This window comes from Chiloscyllium plagiosum, chromosome 13 (assembly GCF_004010195.1).
Source record: "Chiloscyllium plagiosum isolate BGI_BamShark_2017 chromosome 13, ASM401019v2, whole genome shotgun sequence".
Taxonomy (NCBI): domain Eukaryota; kingdom Metazoa; phylum Chordata; class Chondrichthyes; order Orectolobiformes; family Hemiscylliidae; genus Chiloscyllium; species Chiloscyllium plagiosum.
Genome location: NC_057722.1, coordinates 27,118,042 through 27,132,424, shown reverse-complemented (window position 1 = coordinate 27,132,424; position 14,383 = coordinate 27,118,042). Strand labels below are relative to the sequence as shown.

The window sequence follows — 14,383 nt, the reverse complement described above, 5'->3', positions numbered from 1 at the left end:
TCTTTTCCAAAAGCCCCTTTCCAAAGGCTTTAATTGGTATGGAGGTGTTGGGTGACTCAACCAGCCTTTCCAACAATTCCTCTTCAAACATTTCACACTCATGCTTTTTGTTGCAGTATCTTTTGATAAACTGATACACTCATAGGTTGATGCCTGTTTAGTATGATTGAAGTTTGTCAATCCTGAACTTAATTACTACCCATCTTCAAGAACATCCTTTCAGATCTTTTCTGGATCATTCTGATCATCTTTGAAAAGACCAAAATTCTTTAATTCAGGGGTGCCCCTACTTTCCAATGGTAAGCAAGAATTTTAGAGCTGCTTTTTAAACTCATCTATTACCTGGTCTGTAAGATAGAACTACATACATTGTCTGAATAGTGATAAATCAATAAGATATCACAAGATTACCATTATGAAATTCAGTTTATGCTTTCCATAATTCCACCCTAAAAATGCTGCATTCTACCACCATAATTTGTGTGTCCAACTTGTGTCTGTGTATATTAAAAACTATTTCTTCCCTGAGAACATAGTTGTTGTGGCGCTGAAAAAATTACTTGTATACAATACTGACTGTCAGGGAAAGTGTGTTCTAGCCTCTAGGTTCTGTACTGCACTACACTGGCTTTGTGTTTCATCTCAAAATGGCCCTGCAGCCTTTTTATATTTCCCTTCTTTGTATTCAGGCAATCTTAGTCTTTCACTTTGTCTTCAAAGAACTTACGTTCTAATCAAAAAGAAATTAATTCTGTTCTCTTGATAGTCAATTTCCTTTCTCCAAATCCACAACTATCTATACTCATAGAAACTGTCTGCTTAGACTTCAAATATTTTACAAACATCTTTAGCAGATACTCACTACTGCTACCATGATGTGAGCTTGTCTCCAATAGGATATGTTACCATTTAAGACAACGCTTATATGAAAACAAAATGCTATAGATGTTGGAAATTTTAAATAAATACAGAAATGGAATTAACATTTCTGAAGAAGAGTCATACTAGACTTGAAACATTAAATCCATGTCTCTCTTCACAGATGATATCAGACCTGCTAAGTTTCTCCAGTGTTTTCTGTTTGATGCAGAAATCCTTATGTTATGTCCCGGAATATAAAAAAAACTGAATGTGAAGATAGCAGTATTGAGGAATCCAACAGGAAGCCATTAGAACTAATATTATGCACAGACATTATATTCCTCAGGTTGGGTTAACATTAAAGTAACATGTTGCAACAGAGGAGCATGCTTCCAGTAGAATGTCATGCTTTACATGAACTGAGGTAAGATGGAGTATGAGATATTTATACCCTTGGGTCACATGCTATGATCCAGTGATGATATCATGAGTTTAGCTTAGCATGCTGATCACAAGACACAATGTATAGTCATTGATAAGGAACTTAACTTGACCAGTCACATAAACATTGTGGCTACAATAGCAGCTATGATGTTAGCAATTTGGTCATTAGTAACTCATCTTCTGACTCCCCAAAGCCCATCCTACATCTATTCAGTACAAGTCAAGATTGTGATGGAATACTCTTCGCTTGTCTGAATGAATACCCTTCAAAAATATTCTGGAAGCTACACACCATCCAAGTCAAAGCAACAACTTGATCAATACTCCATTCACCATCTTATACATTCACTTAAATATATAGCAGCTTTTAAGTCTGTGGTCTGTATCACTTATCAGACCAAGGGCAATAACAACACCACCATAGCAAGTCACTGTCCTTGTCATAAACCATCCTGACTCTTAAGTAAATCTGAATGCCCCTGGAAATGAATCTGGGGGACAATTTGGATGACTACACGCTGTAATTCCATTAACTTTTCTCCAAAAGATAAGCAATTTTTTTGGTGTCACTGTCAAACATCAAATGAAAGATGGACAGATTGCCCAGTGTTAAATAGATAGAAACAACTCACTGCTATCTGTAATTAAACATACACATCGTTTTCTCATCAACATTTTAAAAATATTCCTTACATATAGTACTTTCATAATATGAATATTGCATTGTATTATATCATAGAAGTGAAGGCCTGCAACCAAACATGTTTCAGAACCACTTTCTCAGTTTCTTAGCCTGTACTGCAGATAAATTGCTACACTTCTGTATAATTTCTTTGTACTACAATTTGCTATAATCTGTTCTTAGCTGTAAAACATGATATGAGGTCAAATTAAATCAGTGACAGAACGCATTACAATTAAAAAGGGTGCTGAATTACAATCCTGCTCCAAAGACCCCATAGACTCTATTTTGGTTGAAGACTAAACTTAATCTGAACTCCCTGTCTGCAATACCACAGATCATTTTGACCTAGATTAAAATTTTGTGATTATGAAAATAAATTCAAAATTAAATCCAGAACTGACTTCTCTAATCATTACCATATCTTTTGCAAAGGTTATATTTTCCTTTGAGAACTGAAGCTTTTCTGCCTCAGTAATCCACATGCATCAGAACATTTAGCTTGCATTTCATCATTTGTGGGCATTTGTGTTAAACTTTTACCTTTTTGGTTGACATATTCTGCCTTTGAATCAGGTAGGGACTGCAGAGATTCTCGGCCAGAATCAGACTCCCTTAATGGTCTGCCCATGATTTCACTTTCTGATGCAACCAGATTTCTGATGAGGAAGTAAGTGCACATCTTCCCTTTTCCTTTAACTTCAATTTCACCCCTTTCATGTATTTCAAAGTTTTTATCCTTAAGTGCTCTGAAATTGAAAATAAGTGAGGTGTAAATCTCAATTTATCATATAGCAAAGGAAGAAATAACAGCCTCAATGGAAATTTTCTGGGTAAAATAAGTCTTTCAACTGGCTGCTCTTAAATCTGGTGCAATTTTTCAATAAAGTGTACATATTATATCGTGGTTCAGCGAACAAAACAACAAACTGAACTGTTTACCGGAAAGCACTAGGACTGAGATGGATCTTGTTTGGTACACCGTGGCTTTCCATTCTTGAAGCTGTGTTGACTGTATCTCCAAAAAGGCAATATCGAGGCATCTTTTCACCAACTACTCCAGCCAGAACTGGGCCTGTGGTTACCCCAACTCTTATCTTTATAAAGAAGAGATAGAGGCCACTGCATTCTCATAACTAATGTAATTGTTCAAAACACAAAATACATTTCTGCAATTTATTTCTTTGCACCATTCAATTTGCATGAATCAATAAATAGACTGTAATTTTTAATACAATTTTAAAATGATAATATACCTGGATAGGTGTTCCTGTCACAGGATTTGTTACACCTTTAGCTGCTATGATCATTCCCAAGCTAAAATTTGCTACTCGCTCAGCATGTGAAGAAACAGGTACAGGGACTCCTCCAACCACCATGTAGGCATCTCCTATTGTCTCCACCTTTACAATTTGTAATAAAAACATTTCAATAAAATATTGAATTTGCAGGGACATAGAATTATGTTAATTAAGCCAAATTATGACTATTTTTCCAGTGTTGACTCACCTGAACAGTTTTTTTTGTGGCAACATGCAAAGGAATCATTCTTATCTTTTATTATATTGCATTCATCTAGTAGTTATATAAATTCATAAACAGAATTATTACTTTTTTCAATGAAGAAAATTGTTACCTTATAAACATCATGGACTGTGGTTAATCTGTCAAACTTCAAGTACATGGTGTTGAGCATAACCACTATTTGAATAGGTTCACACTGCGCACAGATATTTGTAAATGTCACAACATCACTGAACAGTATGGTACACTCCTTAAATTCACCTAGAGCAGAAAATTAATTGCACTCATGATTTAAGTAAGTTGTAAAAATCACTGTTAATATTATTGATCTTGTGAAATCTATCAGTTTGACAGTTCTACTTAGCAAAGTGAAAATTTACAAATTTTATAATGTTATTTAAGATGATTTGGAACAGCTTTTTTTTCAAGAATAATCATTGTCTCAAAGAATGGTTTGCTATGGGCATAGAAAAAGCAGAGAACATTATGAGGGTGAGTTGAAATCTAGGGAGCAGTGAACAAAGTGAGAGGTTAGAATTATTTTCACAGTCAGGCATTATTTTAATTCGACTGGAGAGCTGTCACCATAGATTTAGCTCTTAAAAAGCACTAATGGACTAACAATCCATACTTCACTCTGACAGATTTCACATATTCCACCCAATGATAATTAAACAGGGGTCCTCAATTGAAATAATTTACAAAGGTTCAAGCCTACTCTAGACAGGAGCGCTAGCTATCCACTTCTTAGCCTGTTCAAAATCAGCAGACTTTAGGTAGTGAGCAACAATTCTGTTTTGAAATTCAAACAGCTCTCTTTGTAACATGAAAACAGCAACAAGAAATATCGTTGAGGGAAATAATACATATTTGAAGCAAACGAGAATGTGCAGCTGTGAGGAGAGTTCACAACTGGGATACCATTTTGAGAAAATAAAATCAGATAATATAAGTTCACAACATCTAAAATAAATCAAAAATAACTCAAAATATACATATGTAAAAGCAAAATACTGTGAACGCTGGAAATCTGAAACAAACACAGAGAACACTGGAGAAACTTAGCATGTCTGGCAGCACATGTGGAGACAGCAACAGAGTTAGTGGTTGAAGTCCAGTATACCAGGGAGATCAGTGAACATCTGTAAAAAGGTACGACCATCATGTATGAGATAATGTCTTATTCCTTTTAGTACTAGGTAATTAGTTGCCTCCACAGTTGCTTATGGGGTGACTTTCCCAAACCCGACTATACAGTCAAGAAGGAGAAAGTGAGGACGGCAGATGCTGGAGATCAGAGCTGAAAATGTGTTGCTGGAAAAGCGCAGCAGGTCAGGCAGCATCCAAGGAACAGGAGAATCGACATTTCAGGCATAAGCCCTTCTTCAGGAATGACAGTCAGGAATATACAGACAAGAAAACTATTCTGCACTTTCACTTTGTTGTCCCTCATTATGAACAGCATAAGAAATTAAGCAGGAGCAGAAGTAGATCATTTTTTCTGTCAAACTTGCTCCTAGCTACTTTCCATTTTCCTCGATTCCTTGAGAGTTCAAAATATCGTAACATGAGCCCTGAAGAAGGGCTCATGCCCGAAACATCGATTGTCCTGCTCCTTGGATGCTGCCTGACCTGCTGCGCTTTTCCAGCAACACATTTTCAGTTCAAAATATCGGTCTATCTCAGCTTTAAATATGTTCCACATGGAGTAACATTATCTTCTGGGGTACAGAATTCCAAAGAATTAGAGCCCTTTGAGTGAAGAGGTTTTTCCTCATCCCAACCCTGAATGATCCTGAGACAGTAACTGATGCTATAAATTCCCCAGCTAGGACAAGCAACTTCTCAGTCTCTACCTTGTCAAATCCGTTTAGAATTTTGCTTGTTCAATTAAATCACCTCTTATTCATTTCAACTTTACAGAGTATTCGTTCAATTTACTTTGCCTGTTATCGTTGGATAATACTCTCAACCCTGGAACCAATTTAGTTAATTTTCACTGTACTGCAAGTATATCCTTCCTTAAACAGAAGATCAGAAGTGTGCACTGTATTTCAGGTATGGTCCTGTACAACTGAAACAAGTCTTTCTTATTCTTGTATTCAAATCCCTTTCTATACATAGACCAAAGTCCCTACGAACATCAATATTTCAAAGTTTCAAGCCTTTTAAAAATTGTGGATCCGCTGACATCTTCCCCACATTATAGACCATCAGCCACGTTGGGGTCTCTTAGTTTGTCTATATCGGTTTGTGTCCTCCTCACAGCTTACATTCCCACTGAGATCTATATCATCAGCACACATAAATATGTTACTCCCAGTCTCTTTATTTCAATTACTAATATAGATTATAGGTAGCCGAGGACAGAGAAACATATAAAATGCTCTGATGTGTATAGTACTGAAATAACACCTTTAATATTGTTGTGCTGTGTTTTCTGTTCCACTTTCTAAATACAGAATGCAAATACAGAGCAATTTCAGATTACTTCAAACTGCAGTTCAGTGAAAATCACAGGATTTGAACTTGTGATTCTCACAAACAGGTCACAGATTGCATTGTGAGTGAGGTGCTCTCGAAAGGAAGATCCTATCTAGAATTTAATTAGAAAAGTAAGCAAATGTTTAAGTTGAGAGTTTTTTAAAAATTGGTCATTGTTCTTAAGCATATTATAAAATATCATTTCTGAGTTCTATGTGTTATTGAATGTGTCATTATCCCACACTTGCCATTTTGAAATAACATAGGTATATACATTAGAAAGTAAGACAAGGTTTGGAGAAGTCAGTGCATATCAAATTTTCAAAACTGAATGACTATTGGAATATTGCATTTCCGATTTCATGAAGTGTGAAAGAGCTATTAAAAAAAACAGCAGTACTGAAATTGCATGTAGTTAAACCTCAGTGGCTGAAATCTGGTTATACTGGACAGCAAATTCTCAAGTAAAGACGTAATTTCTTCTGAGGAATGAAAATGTGTGATCATACTACATTAGTTATCACTTTTCAATATCTCAAATATTCAATTATCTGTCTTGAGCTTTAACTTTGACAATAAATCAATCCTCCACAGTCAATACGTTTATAAATTATTTAATTAATTATTGAATTAGTTTAAGTTCATTCACCTGCCTCAACTTTTTTGCCTTCTTTGAGCTGGTTCGCTACGTGCTTTGGTAACATTGCATAGAGCAATGCTTCTGTTTTCTTCTTTTCTTCCTCTAAATGCTTGGACAGAATTCTTAGTTCTTCTTTCTTTCTTTCAAGCTGATTGGATAATTCCATCTCAGCTAGTCTCTGCTGATTCAGAAGAATAAGGTCCCTGGTCACATCATGAGAGGCAATATCAGAAATGTGCATGTGCCTCTCTTCAAGCTCATGTAAGCTACGCAGCAGAGGAGAGCACAGATACACCATGCATTGCAAATATTCCATCCACACCATTTGACCTGGAGGATGATAATGCAAGTCAATGTGAGAAGCATGTATAAATTCTACTGCAACAATAATACTTCAATAACTGTCACAACATTCATTACCTTAATATGACTTTAGCATATTTCTACCAAATTCATCAGCATTTTAACTTTGACTGTGTCTCATACCTTAGAAATTGCTGAGATCTTCTCCCATTATGGACTAGGCCACACGACTCAAAACATTCTTAAGCAGGCAGCCCAGACCATAACTTTGCAATTTGTTTTGGTAAGTGTACAGTGAAAATTACCCAGGGTGAGGTAGCTAGGCTGAATAGCAGGTTTTAAAAACAGACAAAAATGTATTCACATGATTACACAATGAAACACGAAGAACAGAATAAAGAGCCCCTACAGAACTCAGTCAATCCAAACTAGACTTAATTATGCTGTTCTGAATATACACAACAGTTCCAATAAGCAAACCCTGTTGAAACACAGTTAAAAAAATGGAACAGATGCTTACAGGCTGAGGTTAGAAAGGCAGAAAGAGAGAGAGTTTGTTTCCACACAGCTCACTGTTGAACTCCTAACCAGTTCTGGACCCAACTAAACTGCTCAGCTAGAGAGCTGACCACTTCCCTATTATTATACATGACCTGAAGTCTCATCTGTTTACATATAAACAAAAAGGTCTCTCAATACTCTTTAATCTCTGTACCAAACCAGACTAATCAGAACAAAGAGCAGTTTATTAGCCTAAGGACATAGTAACCTTGAGAAAAGGAATAGCTTTTAGAAAAAAGAAACCAGCTTTGTGACACCTCTCCCTTCACAAAAAAAAATGAACCATCAATACCAAAAAAAGGCTTCATTTTTAACCCTTCAAAAACCCGCTTAGTAGTCTAAACACACATAGACTCTATTCTAACAATAAACACGCAAATATGCACAATCACATGCAAATTCAGGCCACTGTACACCTGCTACCGAATGCCCCTGTATCCATTCGAGTCTCGATAACGTATTGGCAATCAGGTTTTCGCGACCTGCCACCTGCACAATTGTCAAACTGAACAAGCTCCATCTGAACATTCCGTCATTTTTGTCCTTAAATTTTTCCACAAACGTCAATGGGTTGTGATCAGTGTATATGATTGTCTCAGATGCATTGCTGGTAATATAAACACTGAAATGTTGTAATTCCAACACCAAGCATAAAGTCTCTTTCTCCAATGTTGAATATTTCTGTTGATGAATGTTCAACTTTCTGGAAAAATACCCCATGGGTCTTTCTATTTCCTACACATCCTCCAGCAGGAGCATTGCACCTGCACCAACACCCACATCACTGGCATCGATAGCCACCTTGAAAGTTTTCGTGTAATCAGGGGTGTGGCTAATACTGGGACAGTGGTTAACACAGTTTTTAGGCTGTCAAGTGCTTTTTGACAGTCTGCTGTCCACTGAAACTTCTTGCCTTTTTTTAACAATTCGGTGAGTAGAGCAGCCACACTGCTAACGTTTGGCACAAACTTATGGTAATATCCATTAAATCCCAGTAACCGTAGTACTGCCTTTTTCGTTGACTGTGTGGGAAATTCCCCAATTACTTTTGTTTTCACGTGGGGCCATTTGTCCGTGTCCAATAACATGGCCCAGGAAGGTGACTTGGGCTTTGGCAAATTCACTTTTAACTAGGTTTACCATCAAGCCTGCCTTCTGAATTCAATCAAACAAGTCTGATAAATGCTGTAAATGTTCCTTCCATGAGTGACTAAAAATCACCAGGTTATCAATATGCACACACAGTTGGGTAGTCTGGCAATGATCTTATTATTCAGTCTCTGAAATGTAGCTGACGTGTTTTTCATACCAAATGGCATGACATTGAACTGATATAGCCCATTTAACGTTACGAAAGCCGAAACCACCTTTGCTGTCTCTGACAGAGGTACTTGCCAGTAGCCTCTGAGCAAGTCCAACTTAGAAAGGTAAGTTGCTTGTTCCACTTTTTCAACACAGTCCTCCAACTGTGGAATTGGATATGCATCAGTCTTTGTAACGGTGTTGACTTTGCGGTAGTCCATACATAACCGTTGGGTACCATCTGGCTTTGGCACTTTGTCTATGGGTGAGCTCCAGTCACTGTAACTCACTTCAACGATGCCATCTTGAAGCATGCACTCTATCTCCTTCTGAGCCTGTGCCAACTTTAGAGGGTTATGCCTGCAAGGATGTTCCTATATCTGAACAGTATCTCCTAAAACTACATCATGCACATTTAGGTTAGTACTTCCCAGTTAATTTTCGCATATCTCCCCATATGGTAGTAATAACTCTTTTAGGTCATTTTGATTTTCTTGTGGAAGGTATTCCAAAAATTTATCCTAATTTTTGACAACATCCTCATTGTCCAATTTGATTTGAGGAATGTCCAATTCAGAATCTCTGAACTTGGTTCTTCCTTCTGTGCTGTAATCATTAACACCTTCTTCTCTTGCTTTCCTTCCCTATCAAAGTACCTTTTGAGCATATTCACGTGACACACTTTGTGAGATTTCTTCCTGTCTGGAGTCCTTATCAAGTAGTTTCCCTCACTCAATTTGTTTTCAATTTGATATGATCCACTAAACCTTGCTTTTAAAGGTTTACCTGTTACTGGAAGTAACACCAATACCTTATCCCCAATTGCAAAAATTGTGAATTCGTGATTTTTTTATCCGCCTCCTCTTTCATTGTGGGTTGTGATACTTTTAAAGGCCGTCTATTCAACTCTCCAGCTCTATATAATCATTCTGTAAAATTTGATAGATAGTCCAAATGGGTGATGTCTGAATTCTGACTTATTAATTTCTCCTTAATCAATTTTGATGGTCTTCTTACTTTACGCCCAAAGATTAATTCAAATGGACTGAATTTGGTCGATTCATTTGGTGCATCTCTGATCGCAAAAAGTACAAATGGAATTGCCTTATCCCAATCATCTAGATAATTCTAGCCATAAGCCCTTAGCATGGTCTTTAGTGTTTGATGCCATCTCTCTAGTGTTCCCTGCAATTCAGGATGGTACGCAGTAGATTTGAATTGCTTTATTCCCAAGTTATCCATAACCTCCTTGAATAGCTTGGATGTAAAGTTTGATTCTTGATCTGACTGGATCTCTATTGGTAGTCCATATCTTGTAAAACATTTAAGTAATTCTTCTCCAACCCATTTAGCTGTAATGTTGCATAATGGGATTGCCTCTGGAAATCTAGTTGGCACATCCATTATTGTTAATAAATACTTTTTGTTTGAGGTAGGGGACCTACACAATCAGTCAAGACTCTTGTGAAAGGTTCCTCAAATTCTGGAATAGATATTAAAGGTGCAGGTTTTATTACTGCCTGTGGTTTTCCGATTAGCTGATATATATGACACATCAGGCAAAATTCAACGACATCCTTGTGTAGTCCAGGCCAATAAAAACATCTTTGTATTTTAGCCTGTGTTTTCCTCACCCCTAAATGACCTCCAATTGGTAGGTCATGCGCCACTCACAGCACCTCCTTTCTATACCCTATTGGTAAAACATTTTGATGAATCTCTGCCCATTCTCACCTGCTTGACTATGTGATGGTCTCCATTTCCTCATTAAGACATCATTTGTTAAGTAATAATAGAGGGATGCATTCACTTTCCTTCTCTGTAAATGCCTTTTTGATATAATTGTATTAAGTTCTCACTTTTCTGCTGTAAATCAACCAGCGTAGCAGAGCTAAAGATACTTGCATGTTTACCTATTTATTTGCTCCTGCTCTGTGCCACTTATCTGATCAAAAAAGGTCTTCGATAATGCTACGTCAGCTTCCTTTCCTTTCTGCCTTTTGATCTCTCCTGCTTTAACTTGTGCCACTGTGATCTTGTGACCACACAATCTGAGGAAATTCCTAAATAAACATTCTTAATTTCTTCAGTTGCCTGTGTCTCCACTGGCTTTTCAACTAGAGTAGGCAGCACGCCTACCGGTGAATCAGCTATATCATTTGCAAGAACAAATTGTATTCCTGGAGCTGAGAGTTTGTCCAGTATTCCTACCACAAATTCTCTACTCTTCTCTGGACTCCCTAGCCTCACTTTACATAATTGAGCACTTTTTGTCTCACCATGAATTCCTGTTACCAGTACCTTTTCTGGAAATAGTCCCTGAGAAGTACAGATCTCCTCATCATTCAGCATTACAGACTGAAAGCATCCTATATCCCTTAATATTATAACCTTCTTACCTACTGCTCCTGGCCTATGTGAATAAACTTTACCCTTGCATGTATTTTTAAGCAGATCTGGCACTTCCTCCTTAACAAACCTCTGATCATCTTGTACACTCTGAGGCAGTTGTCTAACTTCCCTTGTGCTTTTTTGTTACTAGACCAACAAAATGCCCTGGCTTTCTCCTAGCCCACCATCACTGTGCCTTTGTGTGGCCCACTTTATTACAATGGAAACACCAGACCTTTTCAACTTCTTTGTCCCCCTCAAGGGTTTATTTTTTACTCTGTGGTAAGTTATCCTTATGATCTTCACTGAAATCTACCTTTCCCTTTCCACATGAGGATTTCTCTTTGCACCAATTTCTAACCTTCATGGACTGAAATTGATTCTGGAAGCCAAACCGTGTTTTATGGAGTGTCTCGTAACCATCAGCCACTTCAGCTGCTAATCTTGCTGTTTTAACTCTCTGCTCTTTTATAAAATCATGAGGGGCATGGATTGGATAAATAGACAAAGTCTCTTCCCTGGGATGGAGAAGTCCAGAACGGCATAGGTTTAGGTTGAAAGGGGAAAGATGTAAAAGAGACCTAAGGGGCAACGTTTTTCACACAGAGGGTGGTACGTATATGAAATGAGCTGCCAGAGGAAGTGGTGGAGGCTCATACAACTGCAACATTTAAAGGGCATCTGGATGGGCATATGAATAGGAAGGGTATGAAAGGATATGGGTTGGGTGCTGGCAGGTGGGACTAGATTGGGTTGAGAATATCTGGTCGGCATGGACGGGTTGAACCGAAGGGTCTGTTTCCGTGCTGTACATCTCTATGACTCTATGAGTTTGCACTACTTCAGGCAGTAAATGTTTGAATTCCTCCAAAATAATTACCTCTCTAAGGGCATCATAGTTTTGCTCGATTTTTAAAGCTCTTATCCATCTATCGAAATTACTCTGTTTGATCCTTTCAAACTCAGTATAGATTTGACCAGGGTCCCTCCTTAGATTCCTGAAACATTGCCTAAAGGCTTTTGGTACAAGCTCATATGCACTTAAAATGGCTTTTTTCACCTCCTCACACTCTCCAGATACCTCCTCTGATAGGGATGTGAATACCTCTCAAGCCCTACCTACAAGTTTCATTTGGATCAACAAAACCCACATTGCCACTGGTCACTGCATTTGTTTAGCAACCTTTTCAAATGAGATGAAAAAGGCTTCTACATCATTCTCATCAAATGTAGGCAATGCTTAAACATTCTTAAATGGTTTCTCACTAGGCTTCTGACTACCAGGGGCTTGTTCATCCTCACTCTCTTCCTCACTAAGGTTACCTTCAGCCTTTATTGCCAGCCTTTTAAGCTGACTTTCCTTTTTAAGTGTCAGTTTTTGAAGTTCAAGAGCTATCTCTTTTTCTTTCTCTTTCCTCAGAGAAGCAGGCAATTCCAATTACAGCTTCTCTGCTAATTCCTGCAGCTTGGTTTTATTCACCTTTTGCAAAACTTCCAAAGTCACCACATCCACTTCCAGAAAACTTTTGATGACTTTAAGAGCCTTACTATCCCAAGCTTTGTCTATCTAACCAAACCAACACCCGAAATAAAGACACTAGCACCTACCACTTGCTGTTTAAAATCCCCCAAAGAGCCCCCAGTCTGTGATGGACTAGGCCACACCACTCAAAACATTCTTGAGCAGGCAGCCCAGACCATAACTTTGCAATTTGTTTCAGCAAGTGTACAGTGAAAATTACCTGGAGTGAAGTAGCTAGGTTGACTACCAGGTTTTAAAAATAGACAAAAATGTATTCACATGATTACAGAATGAAACACAAGGAACAGAATAAAGAACCCCTACAGAACTCAGTCTATCCAAACTAGACCTAATTATGCTGTCCCGAATATACACAACACCCCAATAAGCAAACTGTCTTGAAACACAGTTTAGAAATGGAACAGATGCTTCCAGGTTGAGGTTAGAAGGGCAGAAAGAGTTTGGTTCCACACAGCTCACTGTTGAACTCCTATCCAGTTCTGGACCGAACTAAACTGCTCAGCTAGAGAGCTGACCACTTCCCTTTCATTATACAGGTCACTTCTAAAACATGACCACTTTGGCCTGAAGTCTCATTTGTTTACATATAATCAAAAAGGCCTCTCAATACCCTTTAATCTTTGTACCAAGTCAGACTAATCAGAACCAAGAGCAGTTTATTACCCCTCTGAAAAAAAACAAGGACCTTGAGAAAAGGAATAGCTTTTAGAAAAAAGAAACCAGCTTTGTGACAATCCACAAAGGCCTCTGGTGACAATGAAAATTTTTGAACAGACTGTAAACAATTTCTAGGCTCTGCTAGATCAAGTGTACCATTATTCATCCAATAAGTGACTCCTCTGCTCAGAGTTGGTCAGTAAACTGTACTAGCATTAGTTTATCTGTGATAGTAATGGCAGAAAATGAGACTTTTGATGTGACTAAATTATTACCACTTTAGTTTGGTTCTGACCACCCCTTTGAGGCAGCAAGTTCACTGGAAGCGAGATTGGAAAATCACTACTTGGCCAGAAAATGATCACAGACTCAGTGATATATTTCTCTGCCCAATCTTACTGCCTTTGCCTGAGTTGGTCTTATTTCAATCAAAAGTAAAATGGCAGCCAAAGCTGTGCACATACCTATAGCATGGTCCATTAAGAATATACATGGATGTAAGCAGTGTAGATTGTGCAGAGTGCAATACTAATTCAAGGTCAGTGCCACTATTTTCAACTATGCTACTCCAGTTAATGCCTTTTGTTAAACTCACACAACCAAAGATAGTTTCAGCAGCAAGAAGGACTTGCCCATGGTACCCAGCCCTCAACCAGTGCTATTAAAAGGGATCATCAACTGCTCTCTGGTAAGGTGTTCATTAAATTCTGTCCAGAATTGCTTAAAGTTGGTGATTTGACAGGAAATGGTGCTGCACATGGACTGATTATGACTTTAAATCTTCCAGTCATGCAACATGCTCTGAGTCATAGGTGTTACAATTATCCCCATCCCCACCTCACCCTGGCCTTAGGTTCAATAGAGTGTTTGAGCAGAGACCGCTCAGAGGAGGGAGAAGGTGGAGAATGTATCTTTACCCAGCTAGTGTCTTCCAAAAGCACTTTTCTCACCTCAGCGTAAACAGGGAGCAGTGTGTGCATCAGTTCAGTTT

The 14,383-nt window shown here is 38.0% G+C and overlaps 1 protein-coding gene across 3 annotated transcripts in view; it reads right to left on the bottom strand.

Annotated features, from left to right (window-relative positions):
- LOC122555874 (guanylate cyclase soluble subunit beta-2-like) overlaps positions 1-14,383 on the bottom strand; it is a 75,217-nt gene that overhangs the window by 12,354 nt on the left and 48,480 nt on the right. For all 3 annotated transcript variants that reach the window (XM_043702099.1, XM_043702097.1, XM_043702098.1), the window contains exons 10-14: positions 6,645-6,965; positions 3,624-3,772; positions 3,244-3,390; positions 2,930-3,084; positions 2,531-2,736 (exon numbers count right to left, since the gene is read on the bottom strand). In XM_043702099.1, coding sequence (XP_043558034.1) covers positions 2,531-2,736; positions 2,930-3,084; positions 3,244-3,390; positions 3,624-3,772; positions 6,645-6,965 — 978 coding nt within the window. The remainder of the gene's footprint in view (positions 1-2,530; positions 2,737-2,929; positions 3,085-3,243; positions 3,391-3,623; positions 3,773-6,644; positions 6,966-14,383) is intronic.